Source organism: Ovis canadensis, chromosome 5, assembly GCF_042477335.2.
Source record: "Ovis canadensis isolate MfBH-ARS-UI-01 breed Bighorn chromosome 5, ARS-UI_OviCan_v2, whole genome shotgun sequence".
In the NCBI taxonomy this organism is placed as follows: Eukaryota; Metazoa; Chordata; class Mammalia; order Artiodactyla; family Bovidae; genus Ovis; species Ovis canadensis.
In genome coordinates, this window is record NC_091249.1 from 43,546,885 (window position 1) to 43,565,589 (window position 18,705).

General features: G+C 41.4%; 1 protein-coding gene across 1 annotated transcript in view; it reads right to left on the reverse strand.

Moving 5' to 3' along the window:
* The window catches only part of SNX24 (sorting nexin 24), a 173,999-nt gene that overhangs the window by 54,682 nt on the left and 100,612 nt on the right, over positions 1-18,705 (reverse strand). The window contains exons 2-3 of the mRNA XM_069591679.1: positions 17,565-17,648; positions 3,753-3,857 (exon numbers count right to left, since the gene is read on the reverse strand). Coding sequence (XP_069447780.1) covers positions 3,753-3,857; positions 17,565-17,648 — 189 coding nt within the window. The remainder of the gene's footprint in view (positions 1-3,752; positions 3,858-17,564; positions 17,649-18,705) is intronic.

Genomic DNA, 18,705 nt, shown 5'->3' on the forward strand with positions numbered 1-18,705 from the left:
AGATCCCTGGTGATCAGATCTCACTGCAGAAAGCAGCTTGAGGGGACCTCCTCAAGTCAGCAGGAGTGCTTCCTTCTGAGGGCAAAGTGTGGGTGGAGCGTGCAGTTTGACGGGCTTCTCCTTGAGGTAAGAGGAGGGGGAGGGGGTTGTCAACTTGGGGGCCCTGATATCCACCTTAGAAGCTTTAGCTTCCTCAGACATTCTGTTTAGTATTTTGTGGCATTTGTTTTATTTTCAAGAAAACAGTCTTTACAAATTTTGGACTTGGCCATAAACATGAGGATGTATTCTGTACAGAGTAAGTAGCCTGGGCACCCGTCCGGGCTCAGTCTCACCGCTCACCTCAGCCTCTGCCTCACCTGCCGACTCCAAGTCCAGAAGACTATCTCCACCACAGCTGTGAGTAGGCTGCCTCCCACATCCGCACAGGCTCTCATGGCTGAGCTTTGCTTTTCACTGTGTAGCACCCATCACATGCTACCAGAACATTCCATCTTCTAGAAAAACTGTCAATTTTTTTCTTCCCCATTGATGATCCCCTCTTTTCCCTGCCCATCCACCATCTAACTGCTGTGGTTTATTTCTTTTTAAGTTTTTATACTTTTGTTTCAGTGGGGTCTTAGGAAAGGTGGAAAATCCTCTCAAACTGGGAGATAAAATATTACATAAACCATGTCTGATGGTCAAGTAAGTTTGGGAAACCCAAATTAATTTATTCTTAAGATTTCTGTTTCTATCCAGATGACTTAACACAGAAAATACATTGCTCACAGTTTTTAAAGGATTCTAAATATTGAAGTCAAAGATATAAAACAAATCTATCGATCAAAGAAGTTGGGGATAGACAGCCAGTTAAATTGTGATGGTTTATAAGCTATTTTCCTTTACTTTTATTATCATCATCCTTAAGACAAACTATATGTTAAGGCTGAAAATTTCTCCTGACTTAGAAAACCTACAGTACATAATAAAAAGAGTCTAACTTGGGAGTTAAGAAATTAAAATTCCAATCCTATCTCTTTAACTAATATATTCCAGGAAGTGAGCAAGTTCCTTAACCCCACTGGAATCCTGGTTCTCCATCTCCGAAATAAAAGAGCAGTGGCCAATTCAGGAAATGTGTGCTGAACCCATCCATGGTCTAGAGTGTATTAGTTGCTTTGGGGACAAAAGGAAGGGTTTTCTCTGGCCCTTCCAAGAGTTAATCTGTCTGTTTTATGGGTGGTAAACTGAGACCAGAGGGATGCTCATGAACTTAACTGAAGAGCAGGAGACAAGCTGGATTGGATAAGGTCTGAGATCTCTATGAGCTTAAGATGCTATGGCTTGGGGTATTAATATTTTCTCAAGTGTATGGGCCTGAACAGGGCCATCCCATATACCTCAAGCTGAGACGGATTCGCTGCAGAGTGCTGCCTGCCAAGCAGTGCTAGTGGTACTTACGCTCAGGGGCTCAGACTGGTACAGGGGGTGAGTGGGATTCAAACTGGATTACACAGGTGAGCAGAAGAAACAGTGGGAACTGTCTTACTTCTGAAGAGACTTAAACACCAAAAGCTATTAAGAAGTGACCCCTAAGCCAGGGTTTTCATTTCCCTGGGAATTGATCAAGCACTCATCTTTCATCCACACTCATCTCTATAACTTCCATTTGGCTCCCATAGCACACAGATAGAATCAGAGGAAAGGCGGAGAAGAGAAAGCATCCTTGAACTCCTTCAGGACTTAACTGACAACAAACTGAATATTAAACACACAAAAGCAAACAAGCACTCTCAGTCATTCAACCACATCTTTCAAGCTCTGTTTCTGAGAATAGAAAATTCTAAGCTCAATTTGAGTGTCACTGTAAACTCCTCTCTATGCCAGATGATTTTATCTGCATATTTATATCCGAAGTACAAACATCTTAAAATGTTTACACTGAGTAGTAATGGGAGTCATGTGTCAAATACAATGGGAGGAAAGAGCAAAGCTTTCTTCAGAACTGAAGCTTGAAGATATACAATATCTGTGGAAAATCTGGCTTACAAATTAAAATGCGTTGTTTACCAAGCCCGTATAATTATAGAGAGCATGCATTTTTACCCTTTGCGTACAACATCTAAAGTCTCATTTTCGGGTTTTGGGGTTTGGTTTTTGCTCTGCAGTTGCAGCCCGAGGCTCTGGAAGTCTCATGGCTCCATATACAGAATCTCTAGGCACACGCCACACACTTTCCTGTCATGCGCAGTCTCTGCTTCCCTTAATCTCCCACTGCCGGGGAGAGGCAGTGAAGGATCCATCTACCACATCCCCAGGCAGAACAAGAGTGAAGACAGCCCACCTCTGGGTTCTGGGGGTTTCCACACACCAACTTTCCCCTGTGAACACTGTAAAGACCAAGAAAACTGCGGGAGGCCAGAGACGGCTCCTTGACAATTTTTCTACTGGGGGAGAGGCCTGTGAACTGATCCCTAAGTACAAGCCTGTGTCAACAGCCTCTCTTGAGCTTCCAGGTACTAGTCACTCAAGCACAACCAACCAGAAAACCTCTGTAGAGGACACCAGATGTAGGCTTCATGAAGCCCATAGCTGCCTGCCCAAACAAAATCCACTGAGGGTTAATGCTGAAGGGGGTTACAAAGACAGCTGTGGACAAACACCAACTTCTTTGAAGAAACATGTCCTGGTTAGATCATCATGGTAAATTCAGAACTCTGAGGAGATGCCCAGTTTTTGAGAGCCAAGATTCCCCTACACCAACCCCTCACTCCTGGTCAGTCAGCCTCATGCGTCAGCCCCTCAAGTGGACTCACGTCCTGATGAACACAGGCGCCCAAGCCCCCCACCCTCCTCTCAGCGCCTACTCCACATGGCGCTCTTTGGATTAATGATGGCTACACTGACCGTTCACCTGAGGCCACTAGCACTTTTTGTTTTAAAACTCAGGGAAGTTGACATTGCCTCACTCTTTCCTTTTGTTTTTTTCTGTCACTTGGCAGAGAGACTGCTTTGTCTTATCTGACTTAGGTAGATCTGTTTGCTCCTCATGGCTGCAGGAAAGAGAGTCCTATGGATTGTTTTAAAAACACACATTCTACTTTTTGAAGAAGCTAGTACTTTGTCAGAGGCAATTTTTATATACTTATTCTCAATTTGATTCCAGACGTGTACCAGCCAGGCCCACTGAAAATGCAGTTTCTCTCATTTTCTCTCGAACACTCAACATCTAAAGGGTAGGAACACTACGCCACCAGGAAAGCCCTAATAATGAAGTTGCTCAGTCGTGTCGGACTCTTTGCAACCCCACGGACTGTAGCCTACCAGGCTCCTCTGTCCATGGGATTTCCCAGGCAAGAGTACTGGAGTGGGTTGCCATTTCCTTCTCCAGGGAATCTTCCTGACCCAGGGATTGAACCCGGCTCTCCTACATTGCAGGCAGATGCTTTACCATCTTAGCCTATGAGGAAGAGATGAATCTTGAAGAGGAAAGCTATAAACAAAAAAGCAATTTGTAGGATAGAACAAAAAATAGACATCTTGTACACTTGTTTTTACTTTTATACTAAATTTTCACTTTTAAAATAGAACCTAATTAAAGATAAAAGAACCAACCAACAACATATTTATAATTTTAAACTTTCCTTTCATTCAGAATGTTTGGCTTCTTGATACGGTCTGCATCTCACCCATAAGTTCTGAGAAAAAACACTGAAATATATGATTCTTTAAGTGACATTATATTAATTGAAGATCGAAACACATCTTACCTGTAAATATGTTTCCAAACCTTGTCGTCGTTGTTCTAAGACTTTGGGGACCCAGTTCCGAACATGTTTAGAAGGAATTTCTGGAGTTTTAATGCATTTCTTAAGCTATAAAGACAGAAATGAAAACAAACACAGGAAATGTCTTTTGATTATAAAGACATTATTTGAGGGAAAAGCCAATAAAAGAAAGTGAACCACTGTGATCTCCAATAAAAAGAAAGTAAAATATCTATACACTGAAATTTTATGGACAATTCTTTCATTAGCTGGCCTAAATATTCATGTTTCAGAACATGAGTTCTCTGTTTTAGTAGTTGTTATTGTTATACATCATCTGGTATAATAGACTGGAATTTTTTTTCTGAAAAATTAAGAGTTCCATAAGTGAATTATAAAGAAAGTATAGAAGTTAATAATTTCCAAAATCAATGAATACAATAACATTATGGTTGGAAGAAGTACATTTCTGATGAAAGGTCTTTCTACATATTTTTCACAGAAAAAGGCAAAACAAAATGCAACTGCTGATAATCATCATTCCTGGAATGCCATATGAACCAGACCACATCATATGGAGGGGTTGCTTAAAAGTTCTATAATAAAAGAACTGAAAAAAGACTGATCCTTCCAATATCCCTAAGCATTAGGTCTAAATTTTGTTCATGATAACTGAGTGATGGTTCTCAGCTAAAGGGTTCTCTGCCCTTTCTGGGCAGCAGTTTTAAGGGACAATATAAATAAAGGAAAATTCTTTTGGAAGTTGAGTTAGAGCTGCCTGTTGCAGGTTCCTCCTACCACATCCTAAACCTGTGAATATTACCTTATAGGGCCAGGTACTACTATGTATATCTGATTACATGATATTACCCTGGAGAGATTATCCTAGATTATACAGGTGGGCTCAATGTAATCATAAGGCTCCTTGTAAGAGGGAGGCAGGAGGACCAGAATCAGGGAATGGAAGATGATACATGACTGGCTTAGGTGACAAAGTAAAGGTCGTGAGCCCAGGTGATCTCTGAAAGCTGAAAAGGGAAAGGAATCAATTATCTCCTACAACCCATTCATATCTTAATTTTAGCTCAATGAAACTCAATTTGGGTCTCTGACCTTGAGAGGCATAAGATAATAAATTTGTGTTAAGTCACTGCTACTGCTGCTAAGTTGCTTCAGTCGTGTCCGACTCTGTGCAACCCCATAGACAACAGCCCACCAGGCTCCCCCGTCCCTGGGATTCTCCAGGCAAGAACACTGGAGTGAGTTGCCATTTCCTTCTCCAATGCATGAAAGTGAAAAGGGAAAGTGAAGTTGCTCAGTCATGTCCGACTCCTAGCGACCCCATGGACCGCAGCCTACCAGGCTCCTCCATCCATGGGATTTTCCAGGCAAGAGTCCTGGAGTGGGGTGCCATTACCTTAAGTTTATGGTAACTTCTTACAGCAGCAATGCATAATAAACTAACACACTGCCTCTAAAGTGGAAATATTTTAATGCTCTAATTTAAAAACTTGGAAGCCCTACTAAATTGCTCCTTTACATGAGAAGAAATGGCATAATGACCTCTAAGAAAATACTAATATACACAGCTAAACCCCAGGATCTAAAACTGTAATAAAACTTTTTTCTCATTCATAAGCATATATTCACCACTAACCAGTCTAGGCTGAAAGAAGGAATCTTGTGCATTTCATAGCTCAGTGCTTCTAGTTCAAGATGTTAGGCTGAGCCTGTGTTTGTTTCCTCCACTCACAGCTGAAGTGCTGCTAACAAAGGGTAAAAGTGTGAGCTGCAAACCCAAGTCTATCCTTCTCTTGATCATCAAACTCCTAAATTATTGGAAATAATACTGTATTTAGCTAAATTCAGCTTTAATTTCCCACACCCCCTTGTAAAGAGTGGGGGCCAAAGGTAATCAGAAGTCATAAAGAAAAGTTTTCCATAAATACTAAGTGCAGCACACTCAGCTGACTTGCACCATCTGTCCTATTTCCCCTTTACCTCTTCCTCCCCAGAAGGTGACTGTGATGGCTGGAGCTGCCATGACCATCTGCCACCACGAGGTGAGAGTTCTGAGGATGGAAGACAGGTGTCCAGATGACTGAGCAGAAAAAATGGTCAGTACCTGAGCACCTCCTGTTTTTAGGAGCACCTCCTGTTTAGCACTTGTTATTTAGGACAAAAAAAAAAAAAAAAGTCCTCCCACCCTCCTATTTTAAAGTTACTGGCATGCGGACTTTCTGTTTCATAGACCTGAATTTAATCCTGGTAGACATTAAGAAAAGAATGCCAATGGAAATAGGACTCACAACAACAGAGAGAACAGGGCAAGGAGGAAGGAGCAATCACCAAGCAAGAGATTAACAACTTTGTAAAAGACAGAAAGCAGGAGCATGATGCTAAAGAAAAGGCTGGAGCAGAGGAAGCCCCAGCCCAGACCTCCTCAGGAAGGGGACTGCAAAGGTCTGGATGCCAGTCTTCTCAGAAGCCTGAGAGGCTGTGTGCTCAGGACTGGCGTCAAGAGGAAGAGGGAACAAGAAGCGGGACTATGTCTTCAGTTCAGTCGCTAAGTCGTGTCCGACTCTTTGCGACCCCATGAATCGCAGCATGCCAGGCCTCCCTGTCCATCACCAACTGCCAGAGTTCACTCAGACTCACGTCCATCGAGTCCGTGATGCCATCCAGCCATCTCATCCTCTGTCGTCCCCTTCTCCTCCTGCCCCAAATCCCTCCCAGCATCACAGTCTTTTCCAATGAGTCAACTCTTCGCATGAGGTGGCCAAAGTACTGGAGTTTCAGCTTCATCATCATTCCCTCCAAAGAAATCCCAAGGCTGATCTCCTTCAGAATGGACTGGTTGGATCTCCTTGCAGTCCAAGGGACTCTCAAGAGTCTTCTCCAACACCACAGTTCAAAAGCATCAATTCTTCAGTGCTCAGCTTTCTTCACAGTCCAACTCTCACGTCCATACATGACCACTGGAAAAACCATAACCTTGACTAGACGGACCTTTGTTGGTGAAGTAATGTCTCTGCTTTTGAATATGCTATCTAGGTTGGTCATAACTTTTCTTCCAAGGAGTAAAAGACCACAGAGATAAATAGCAGCCCAGTGTTATCCCTAAGCATGCACACCCCTATTCTATAAAAAAAGGGTAGGTGTTTTCCAGTGGTCATGTATGGATGTGAAAGTTGGACTATAAAGAAAGCTGAGCACTGAAGAACTGATGGTTTTGAGCTGTGGTGTTGGAGAAGACTTTTGAGAGTCCCTTGGACTGCAAGGAGTTCCAACCAGTCCATCCTAAAGGAGATTAGTCCTAGGTGTTCATTGGAGGGACTGATGTTGAAGCTGAAACTCCAATACTTTGGCCACCTGATGCGGAGAGCTGACTCATTTGAAAAGACTCTGATGCTGGGAAAGATTGAGGGCAAGGGGAGAAGGGGACAACAGAGGATGAGATGGCTGGATGGCATCACCAACTCAATGGACATGGGTTTGGGTAAACTCCGGGAGTTGGTGATGGACAGGGAGGCCTGGCATGCCACAGTTCATAGGGTCGCAAAGAGTCGGACACAACTGAGTGACTGAACTGAACTGAACTGAACACAAAGGAATCAATTGTTCCATTCTGGTGATGTCAAGCCAGCATCCAAGCAGAGATAACATGTAGGCAGTTGGATATGGGTCTGTAAACTGGGAGGGAGAATATCTGAGTGATACTGAGAGCTCCAGAGCTAGGTGCCATGACATTGGGAATGAGGTACAGACAGAGGAGAAGGGCTGTGAGGGGCCGAATCCTGAGAAGCTCCCAAGACCTTGCCTCCTTCACATGCCTGCAAAATTCCTCCCTTGGATCTGGAGAGGACTGGTGAATGAGGTAAGACAGTCACTCCTCTGATTGGGTTCCACTGTATGAGACCCAGTCCTATCAGAGGCCTGGCTTTGAAGAAGTGAGCTGTGGGTAATGACAGGGACACATGGCTAGGATTTAAGGATGGCCTCGAGGATCTAAGAACAGTCCCTGGCTAACAGTCTGCAAGAAAAGAATGGACTTCAGTCCTACAACCGCAAGGAACTGACTTCCATTCATATGAGGATAGGATGGTAAAGAGGACCCTGAGCTGCAGATGAGACCACAGCCTTGGATGCCTCTGATTTCAGCCCCATGAGACCACAAGCAGAGAATCTGGCTAACTTGTGCCTGCACTCCTGATCCATGGGAACTCTGAGGTAACACATTATCTTGTTAAAGATGCTAAGTTTGTGGCCACTATATCCTGCAGTACAAAACTAATGCAAAGGCCTTGGTCTGAGACACCCAACTCTGAGCTAAGAAAGTGTTTCTAGAAGAGACACGATCAGACTGTGCAGACACTACAAAGTCAGAAATGCCAGGAAGCAGGAAGGCAGAGACTCCTCTTCCCAGGAATCATACTGAGAGAGGAGAGCAATGCGGCCAGCATAGCAGGGAAGCATGGAGTCAGAGCGGGTTCTATTATGTTCAGTGGGGAATATTCTAACATATTCATTTATTGGTGAGACTGATTCAGTCCTGGATGGGATGAAAGGAATAATTGATGAATATCTGTAAGGGAATAAACATACATCTCATTGCTACACTATCTGAGACATTTCTCAAACAAGAACAAAGCCAAAAAATGCTAATTATCCTGTGGTAATAAGCTTCTTCAGTTTTACTTTAAACATGAAGAAATTGTCTTTAACACAACTGAACCACAACATTTCTTACGTTTCAGAATAGAAAATCAACTGCATTATCTGTCTCTCTCTCTCCTTCTTAAAAAAAAAAAAAATCTTGAAGATATAGTACTGAAAAGATTTTTCCCTTTTTATTTATGTCAGAAGTACTGAGGAAGCTGATCATCGTAGTTGCCGGGCTCGGTGACAGCATTTGTAGGTGAGTAATGAATGGCTCGAGATGAGGAGAGACAAACCCAAGACAATATGTCTCCAGGAGGGCTCAGCTGCTTACATGAAAAACACTCTTCTGCAGCTCCATCCGATGATTAACTGTCCAGGCCAGGCTGCGTCCAGACCAACGGCCTTTCTGATCCCCACAGATAGCAACCAGATTCCACGATGCCACAAACACAATCCCCCTCTGCATGGCAGGACCACTCCCTTCCCTTTTCATACTGTTACAGGACTTTACACAGAACTTACCCCACAGAGACCTGCCGTATGTACACTGGTGATAGCAACCATTTTCCACCAAAAGGAACAGAAATACTTTCCCCAAGCATGGGGACGAAACGATGAAAAAGGAAAAAGAGGTTAGAGAAAGAGGTGGGGAACAGTTCATGGTGGGTAGGGGGTAGGCATTCAGTCTTTCACCCCATGTTGTCATCCTATCTTCTCAGGGTTCCCTTGAAGGACAGTTCACAGGGTGCTATACCCCCAGTTTAACCCCATACAGCAGTTTTTTTGGTTCTTCTGAATCATGGACTGTGTTAAATTGAACAGGAGAAGGCAACAGTCTACCCAAGCCAAAAGTAGGCAGGCACAAGAAACTTGTTCATTTAGGAAGGGACCAGCACCAGGCTTCCTGGAAACCTTTGTGAATAAAAGGCTGGTTGCCAATGGACAGGAAACAGCTGGGAAGGCCACGTGAACTGTGTCTAGCAGTTTGCCAGGTGGGGATGTTTTCTCTCCACACTGAGGATTTGGGCCAAGGAAGGCAGAGCTGCTTTCAAGGACCCAAGACTGATAGTGCAAACACCTTGGCTGCAGAGGGGCAGAGCCTGGGCTGGGGGGAGCATAGAGAAGGCTCTTGTCTTACCCTGTCATAGCCTGGGTCTGAGCCGTAAGGAGAGAACCCTGCAACTTTTGTTTTAAGATATTATGCTAAGAGTGTACCTTCCCAGGTGGCACAGTGGTAAAGAATCCGCCTGCCATGCTGGAGATGTGGGCTCGATCCCTGGGTCAGGAAGATCCCCTGGAGGAGGGCATGGCAACCCACTCCAGTATTCTTGCCTGGGAAATCCCATGGACAGAGGAGCCTGGAGGGCTACAGTCCACGGGGTCACTAAGAGTCGGACACGACTGAGCAACCGAGCATGCACATGCTAAGAGTGACCAGAGAACAGGGTGGGGTCTGTTTTGGTTTCAGTGTGGTGGTCATGCTTTCCCACCCAGGACTAGCAGACCTTCAGAACAGGGGCAAGTGTAACCTGGGGTTAAGTGAAAGCGAAAGGAGCTTGCTCAGTCGTGTCCGACTCTTTGTGACTCCATGGACTGTAGCCTGCCAGGCTCCTCCATCCATGGGATTTTCCAGGCAACAGTGCTGGAGTAGGTTGCCATTTCCTTCTCCAGCAGATCTTCCCGACCCAGGGATTAAACCTGGATCTCCTGCATTGTAGGCAGATGGTTTACCGTCTGAGCTACCAGGGAAGTGGTTAGACTTACCGTAAACTAAACGCCCACAATAAAAACTGTTCTTGTTGACCAAGTATTCCTCTAGTAATTCATAAAAATGCATAATGTTCTCCAAATATCTCATTCGCCAAATACTTCAGTTCAGTTCATTTGCTCAGTCGTGTCCGACTCTTTGCGACCCCATGAATCGCAGCACGCCAGGCCTCCCTGTCCATTACCAACTCCCAGAGTTCACTCAGATTCATGTTCATCTAGTCAGTGATGCCATCCAGCCATCTCATCTTTGGTCGTCCCCTTCTCCTCCTGCCCTCAATCCCTCCCAGCATCAGAGTCTTTTCCAATGAGTCAACTCTTCGCATGAGGTGGCCAAAGTACTGGAGTTGCAGCTTGAGCATCATTCCTTCCAAAGAAATCCCAGGGCTGATCGCCTTCAGAATGGACTGGCTGGATCTCCTTGTAGTCAGTTAATGCCTAATACGTGCCCAACACTAACAGACAGTGAGGAATATAGAAAAGACATGGTTCCTATTTTTATTTATTCATTCATTTTTTTCCTTTTAGTTTTGAGATTTTAGTGACACAGCACTATGTAAGTTTAAGGTGTACAGTACGATGATTTTACTTACATACATTGGTTGACACAATAAGTTCAGTACCTATCTATCATCTCATATAGATACAAAATTACGGAAATAAAAAAATATTTTTCCTTGTGATGGAACTCTTAGGATTTAATCTCTTAACAATATTCATATATAATGTACAGCAGTGTTGATTATATTTATCATGATGTACATTATATCCCTAGTACTTGTTTATTTTATAACTGGAAGTTTGCTTCTTTTGACTACCTTAATCCAATTCTACTTCCCCCAAAACACTCCCCGACCCCCACCCACCCCCACCTCTGGTAACCACAGATTTGACTTCTTTTCTATGAGTTTTTGTTTGAAGTATAATTCACCTACAAACACTGTGTTAGTTCCTAGTACTGACTGGATATTTCTATGCAATATAAAATGATCACCTGGATAGTCTAGATAAGGACACAGTTCCTAGTTTTTTTAAAATATATCTTCTAGTTAGATAAACTTAGGGATAACTAAATTTTAATTGGGACGTCCCTGGTGGCTCAGATAGTAAAGAATCTGTTTGCACTGCAGGAGACCTGGGTTCAATCCCTGGGTCAGAGAGATCTCCTGGAGAAAGGAATGGCTACCCACTCCAGTATTCCTTCCTAGAGAATTCCATGGACAGACGATCCTGGTAGGTTATAGTGCATGGGGTCACAAAGAATCAGACATGACTGAGCGACTAACACAACAAAAAAGTTTAAATTCTCTCATAGCCGTTCTTAAGTAGAAATCTCTATTCTAAAAGGGAAAGGCGTTCCAAGGACAGAGAGATTCAGGAATAAAAGAAACTCACCTTGAAGAAGAACCTGAAATGTTTCAGTTTTATTTAAACAGATGAGAACACAGAGGGAAAGCAGTATGGCAAAGTCAGAGAGGCAGCGATCTTCATATACTGGGTTGATGGGGAAGACTGGCTTGGCTGCCATCAGCATTTTCTTAGGAGAAGCAGTGAGAAAAACAGCTGGCCAGTAAAGGGGTATATGGTAGACAGAATCCTGGTCTTCCCAAAGATGTCCATGTCCTAATCCTTGGAACCTCTAAATATATTACCTTACAGGTGTGATTAAAACAAGTACTTAGAGATGGGAAGATTGGGCTTCCCTGGTGGCTCAGCAGGTAAAGAATCTACCTGTCACTGCAGGAGACGCAGGTTCAACCCTTGGGTCAGGAAGAGCCCTGAAGAAGGGAATGGCTTTCCACCCCAGTATTCTTGCCTGGAGAATCCCATGGACAGAGGAGCCTGGGGGGCTACAGTCCATGGGGTTGCAAAGAGTCAGACACGACTGGGCAACCAAGCACATCCAGGTGGGCCCGATGTGATCTCAAGGGGGAGGCAGAAGTATCTAGGCCAGAGAGGAGATGTGATGACAGGAAACGTGACGGCGGAAACAGAGGATGTGCTTTCCGGCTCTGAAGACAGAAGAAGGCCATGGAAAGTGACAGCCTCTAGAAGCTGGAAAAGGCAGGGAAACGGATTCTCTTCTAGAGCCCCCCAGAACGAACATACCCCTACTGACACATTCAAAGCGAAATAACAGATGTCTTAAGACACTAACTTTGTGATGATTTGGCACAACAGAAAACTAACGCACAGTTAAAGATTTCTGGTTTTGAAAGTCAACGTGGATTTCATCGAGTTGGTAGATAATACAGGCCCATTTCAATGTTTTTGAGCTGAAAAATGAAGATGAAAATAGTGCTTTAGAAAGATTATCTGTACCAGAGGAAGAATAAAAAGAAAAGGATCTGAAACAGTTAAATAAATACATGAAGTAGCAAGACACTGAATTGAGATGATAAGAGCAGAAAATGAAAAATTAAACGGCACATATTACAGAAGTTTGGAAGAATGAATCGATAGGCTTGTTGACACTCTGGAAATGAAAGAGAAGAGAAAGGTAGGAAGGACTTTCAAGGTTTCAAAGCTTGTGGCTTCAGTATGTGTGATTGGGGTAATGTAGGGAGGGTTATATCTAAGAGATGCCTTTAAAAACGGAACCACACAATAGGAATTCTTGAGCTTCAGTGAGCATGAAGGTCATCTGGGATGCTAGTTTAACATGCAGATTTCTGGGCTCCATCACAGAGATTCAGTTCAGCATGGCTGGTGGTACCCAGGAATCTGCAATCTAATAAACACTTGTTTGGATTCAAGTCATCCAAAATTCATAGTTTAAAAAAATAACCAGTCAAGAAAAATTAAAAGAAAGTGAAATTGAATTCTTCCAGAGTGCTGGAAGAAAAACCAATCTTACATAAAATCTGACAGAGTGAAAAATAGACATATATTTGAGATCATAAAAATGTTAAACTTTTATAATTTAAAACATTATAGACAAAATAAAAAAGTCCATCGTGAAAAGTAGTTTCATCAAGTGACTAATATTTTATTAATAGGCTATGCAAATTAACAAGCAAAAACAACAGAGGCCCTAGCAGATAAATGGGTAAGCACACAAATGGAATTCCAAAAAGACGGACTACAATCATAAATGTAAGAAATACCAATTAAAACAGCAACAAGGCAATACACATTGCTTTCTAAGTAAACAAATATCATGGGGGGGGGGCTAATAGTCAAAGCTGATGAGGTAATTTCATGCTTGCTGGTTGCATTATAAACAGCTAAAATCATTTTGTAAAAAAATAATTTGGCAATACATAACCAAAGCTGTAAAAATAGTCATGCTCTTTGACAGGGAATGCTCCTTTTGTAATCTAGCTTGAAACTGTCCTGGATATGGGGGAAAAAAAAAAACAAAACTATATGTAATGAAGAATATCAATCATCAGAAGTTGACCGTGTGATGCACACGATTTCATTTAGTCTGTAAAACAATCCTATGCAGTTAGCACTTTCATTGTTCCCATATTAAAACTAGGGAAATGGAGGCACTCAACTTGCTCCAAGGTAAAGGCAGATTCAGGAACATTCTGCCACCAGAAATTCTACACTTAGTTTTTATACCATATTATCACCATGAGGGAATCCTGCAACCCAGTAGCATTTGTTCCATTAGAAAATGCAAGAAATGGAGGACAGTATGGAGATTCCTTAAAAAACTAGGAATAAAATGACCATATGACCCAGCAATCTCAATACTAGGCATACTCCCTGAGGAAGCCATACTGAAAAAGACACGTATACCTCAAAGTTCACTGCAGCACGACGTACAATAGCTAGACTTGTAAGCAACCTAGATGTCCACTGACAGATGAATGCATAAAGAAGTTGTGGTATAAATACACAATGGAATATTACTCAGCTATAAAAAGGAATGCATTTGAGTTGGTTCTAATGAGATGGATGACCTAAAGCCTATTACACAAAGTGAAGATAGAGAAAGACAAACATCATATATTAATGCATACATATGGAATCTAGAAAGATGGTACTGATGACCCTAATTACAGGGCAGCAATGGAGGTGCAGACATACAGAACAGACTTTTGGGGACAGTGGGGGTGGGAGAGATGGGATAATTCGAGAGAGTAGCATTTAAACACATTCTTTACCGTATGTAAAGTAGATAGCTAGTGGGAATTTGCTGTATGACACAGAGAACCCAAAGCTGGTGCTCTGAAACAAGCTAGAGGGGTGGGATGGGGAATGAGGTGGGAGGGAGGTTCCAGAGGGAGGGGACATATGTATACCTATGGGTGATTCATGCAGATGAATGGCAGAAGCCAACACAATAAAGTAAATAATTATTCTCCAAATAAAAATTAAATTAAAAAACTACAAGACAAGGAAGAAAGGAAAACAGTAATTATAGCAGCACAATAGAAATATATGTGAGTAACAATGGGTTATTTCCCCCACCTCCAAACTTTCTGCAAGACTTAGCTTTATTATCTAAAAAAAACTCAGCTTACTTGATGGGAGGAAAATAGAGCACATAGTAAAGGAAAAAAAAAAACAACCTCCTGACTTTTTCAAAAAATTAGAAAGAAATCCTAAGAAAAGTGTAGAGGATGAGAATGTTTTGAGAGAAGGATAATAATAATTATACAAAATTATGAGCTTGAGAGAAGTATAATAATAATCTTCAGATAATTACATAAACTATCTAATGAGTAATGGTTTTAGTTTGTCTCTAAATGGGCCTGACAGTAAGTCAGGAGGCATTGTTGTGTTTGTGGCAAATGGATATGAACCATGCATCTATTATTTTAAAGGTACAAAGCACTTATTAATAGTTCATATACAATTTTAGAATTAATTTGGGAACATTGGCTAAAAACTTTTTATAAGTGAGAAATACAATGTACAGTATAAGAGAAACCAGGACACTGGCAACAGAGCAAACTGCATCCACTGCAGAAATAATTGAATATTCAAAAAAATAATAATAATTGATTTAAAGAGAAAATATTTTATGTAAAAACAGAATATTCAAAGCACCCAACAAAATTCAAACATGGAAACTGGAGTACCAAAATTCTAATAAAAGGATAAAATTGTACACCATGGCAGCAATAATCAGTAAAGCTTGTGTATTCTGATTTTTTGCCCATGTCAATCCTCCTTAACAAACAACTTTACAGTCAGGATTATAGATTTGTATTTATTTTTACACTCTGTCTTTATTTGCACTTCATTGCTTTTTAGTTACTTTTTTGCCAAATCTAATACAATTAAAATGGGACAAATAAAGAGGACTTCTAACAGCCACTTACTGCTCTATAATACATATGATTCAGTGTCTCCCCACTAAAACTCTGTCGCACAATGTTATTTTTTTCTCCAAATCCCGGTAATCATGTTTTAACGAGGCTGCTAAAAACATGCAAAATTGAGAGATTTGAGAATTTCTGTTTTCTCTTAATTCTGATCATCTTGATGATATAATTTTAAGAATAGCTCAAATTACTAACAGAACTACAGAAGTTGAGAGAAGCATCCTAGGAAATCTAGGAATTTCTTCTGACTCTGAGAATCTAAGACCTTGCCTATAATCACTGGGGAGAGGGTCCTCTTCTGTAGAAGAAAAGAAATCGTAATAGAGAAGAGAGCATGAGCGAGCCTCCACTGATAAGCAGCGTGGGCAGCCTCTTGCTCAGGGCGGGCCTAATTGGCAGTCACCCAGCTGTGCCTTGGGTGGAGTTGGCCCCCAAGTATCTTGGGGGACAGCTGGGCTGTGCTGGGGTCATGGAGACCTGGCAGGGTAGGAATGAGGCTTGCATGTGACAGGCTGCCGAGTCCAGACTACTGCAGCAGAGGCCGGGGGGGGGGGGGGGTGTCAGGTTTTAATTTCATTGTATGGACAGATTTCATAAGGTCCCCAGCAGAAATCTCTCTAGAATCTGTTTCCTCAATAAACAAGCAAACAAAACCAGAACTCCTTAAAAAGGAAGTGAAGCCCAGACTCCACGTTTGTTTCTCTGTGAGGCCCATGGGTGGGGGAGCTTTTTGTAAAGTCGGCTGGCCATGCCCAGCCTAAGTCTGTGCTTTGCCTGTGCTGTTTCTTGCGGAAGTAAACCTGGATGAAACACAACTCTAAGTAGAAAACTCAGTGTTAATTATCCCTTGCTATCCTAATGGAAAAGTATACAGATAACCTCAGACAAGGGGAAAAAGGCTTACTCACTTCCCAGTATAATCTGTTTCAAGTTTTTACTCAATACTCTGATTATAAAATAAAAATTTGAAGTTTTAAAAATGCTACACAAGAAATGCTACACAGCTTTTAGTACAGAGTAAGCCCACTACCACATCATTCATGCACTGATATTTCCCAGAAAAATTTAAGTTGTCCTTAATGAAATTAAAAGCATAGATTAAACATAGCAAAATATATAACAAGTGTAATTAAATAAATTAAAAATAAAAAATAAAAGTATAGATTATTTCTGAACATACTATCTTTCCATCCAGCTTTTTTCTCCCCATCTAATTTCTTACCTTGAAGAAATTGAACTGTGCCACACATTTCATATATGTGTACGTATATAATAATACATATTAATATACAGGAAGTATATATACACATACACATATACATATACATATACAAAGATATGAATATGTATGTATATGAAAGAAAAATGCTAAAACTGTGTTAGCTCATATGTGGTGATTTCCTGGGCAATTTCATGAGCTATTTCTAGTTATTAAGGTATTTTAACACTTTAATAATAATCTATAACCTGTGAAATATTAAAATTTGATAGAAAAAAAGTATGCTCTCTTCTACTTTTCACTAATCATTTTTCCAAAACCTCAGCTATTCCTTTTGCATTCTTATTTCTTTTCTTAAAGACTTTAACGAAATGGTTCTGAGAACTGAAAAACCAGTCCTGTAACATGGCCTTGATAATTCAAAAGAAAGCCTTGAGCCCACTTTACATGATCCCCAAACAGTCCTTGAATACAGGAGACATAGATGTCATCTTTTTCAGATATATTTGAGTTTAAGTTGATTTTGATAAATTTATTTCTGTAAAATAATCATTTGACTTCCCTCCGTTTTTGTAAAGCTTTAAGTATATTTTATGGATAAAATAGGATTTGGGTCTTATTCTTTCTGAACCTACAACACCTAGCATAGTACACTCCAGTTTGCCATCACACATATATTTATGCAAAAGATCTTAATGGAAAATCCACCTACTCAGAAAGCATACCTTTGAAAGGACTGAACAATTCATTTTAAAAGGAAATCTACTTCATGATAAAAGAAATCATACTGTTCTCAGAACTGTTACAGCTCTAAGAACCACAGGAAGCGGTCTTAATGTTATACCATCTGTCCTGTAGAGAAGAGCTGGGGGGAGAAGTTACCTTTTTGTGCAGGGCATGAAATTCGCTGTACCTTTTTTCAACAAAATGTTTTCTTCCATTCATTAGAACTTCTATCTTAAACACCTAAAGGAAAAAAATAAAAAAAGATTAATTCCACCAGTTCCAAACCTTCAATTGTCTGATGTGGTAAGTTTGTGACCATGATATATTTCATCCCTTTAATTACAGTAGCTGATCCCCCAAAACCCAGAAGGCTCAGGAGACCCTGGCCCAACAGCACTGATTAATGAGCCCTGGAGCCAAATGCTCACTAACAAACGACAGCAACCCTGCATACGTGTTTAAAAATAGCGGCAACTTAAATGCCTTAAAATGCTCCTTAACTTTTTAATCAAAGAACACTCCTCTCCTAAAATTATTTCACTAAATGCATATGATGGCATCAAAATACAAGCATGATGCCACAGAACCAGTCTGTCAAAAATCACAGCTCATTATGGGTATTTCAATGACGGCAGTGCTGTGTCATCTTTAAGACAACGAAGCAAATAGTAGTACATTTTAGGTTAATTTCGTTCTAACCTGCATATTCATCTCCAGGCTCAGCTGGGCTTATTCTGCTGTTTGCAAAATGGGGAAAATGTACTAAAGGTTCGTTTTCCCTGCATGATACGAGTGACAGCTTGTGCTCCCACCTTCAGGAGGTTGAAAGGCCAGATGAAAAGGCTCTCTGGGTGCACTAATTAGTAAGCACTAACATGACACTTTCTTGATTCTTAGGTCACGGGTCAAGACTGGGGACAAGGGATGAGGAATATGGTGAAATGCTCATGAGAACACAGCACTAAGGTAGGTGGGGGAAGGACGCTCGGCAGGAGCTGAGGAGCAGATGCTCTGTGTTTCCAAGAGTTTGTCTTTGGTTCCGTCTGCTCTAGTAAGTCTGGTTTCCCATTTCAATTGCCCTTCTGAAGGAAACAAAACTATGAGGTCATGTGACACTAAAGAGTGTTAAACACATTATGCTACCCCTATTTAAGCATATGAGATACAAGATCACACAGCTTCATTATGAAAATACCTCTCTATGGGTCTAACTTTCTGCCTTACATGTAAATATGACTGTTTTGGAAAGCCAGAAATTATGTCATCAGACAAAACGTGTTCATATTTTTATAGTTCT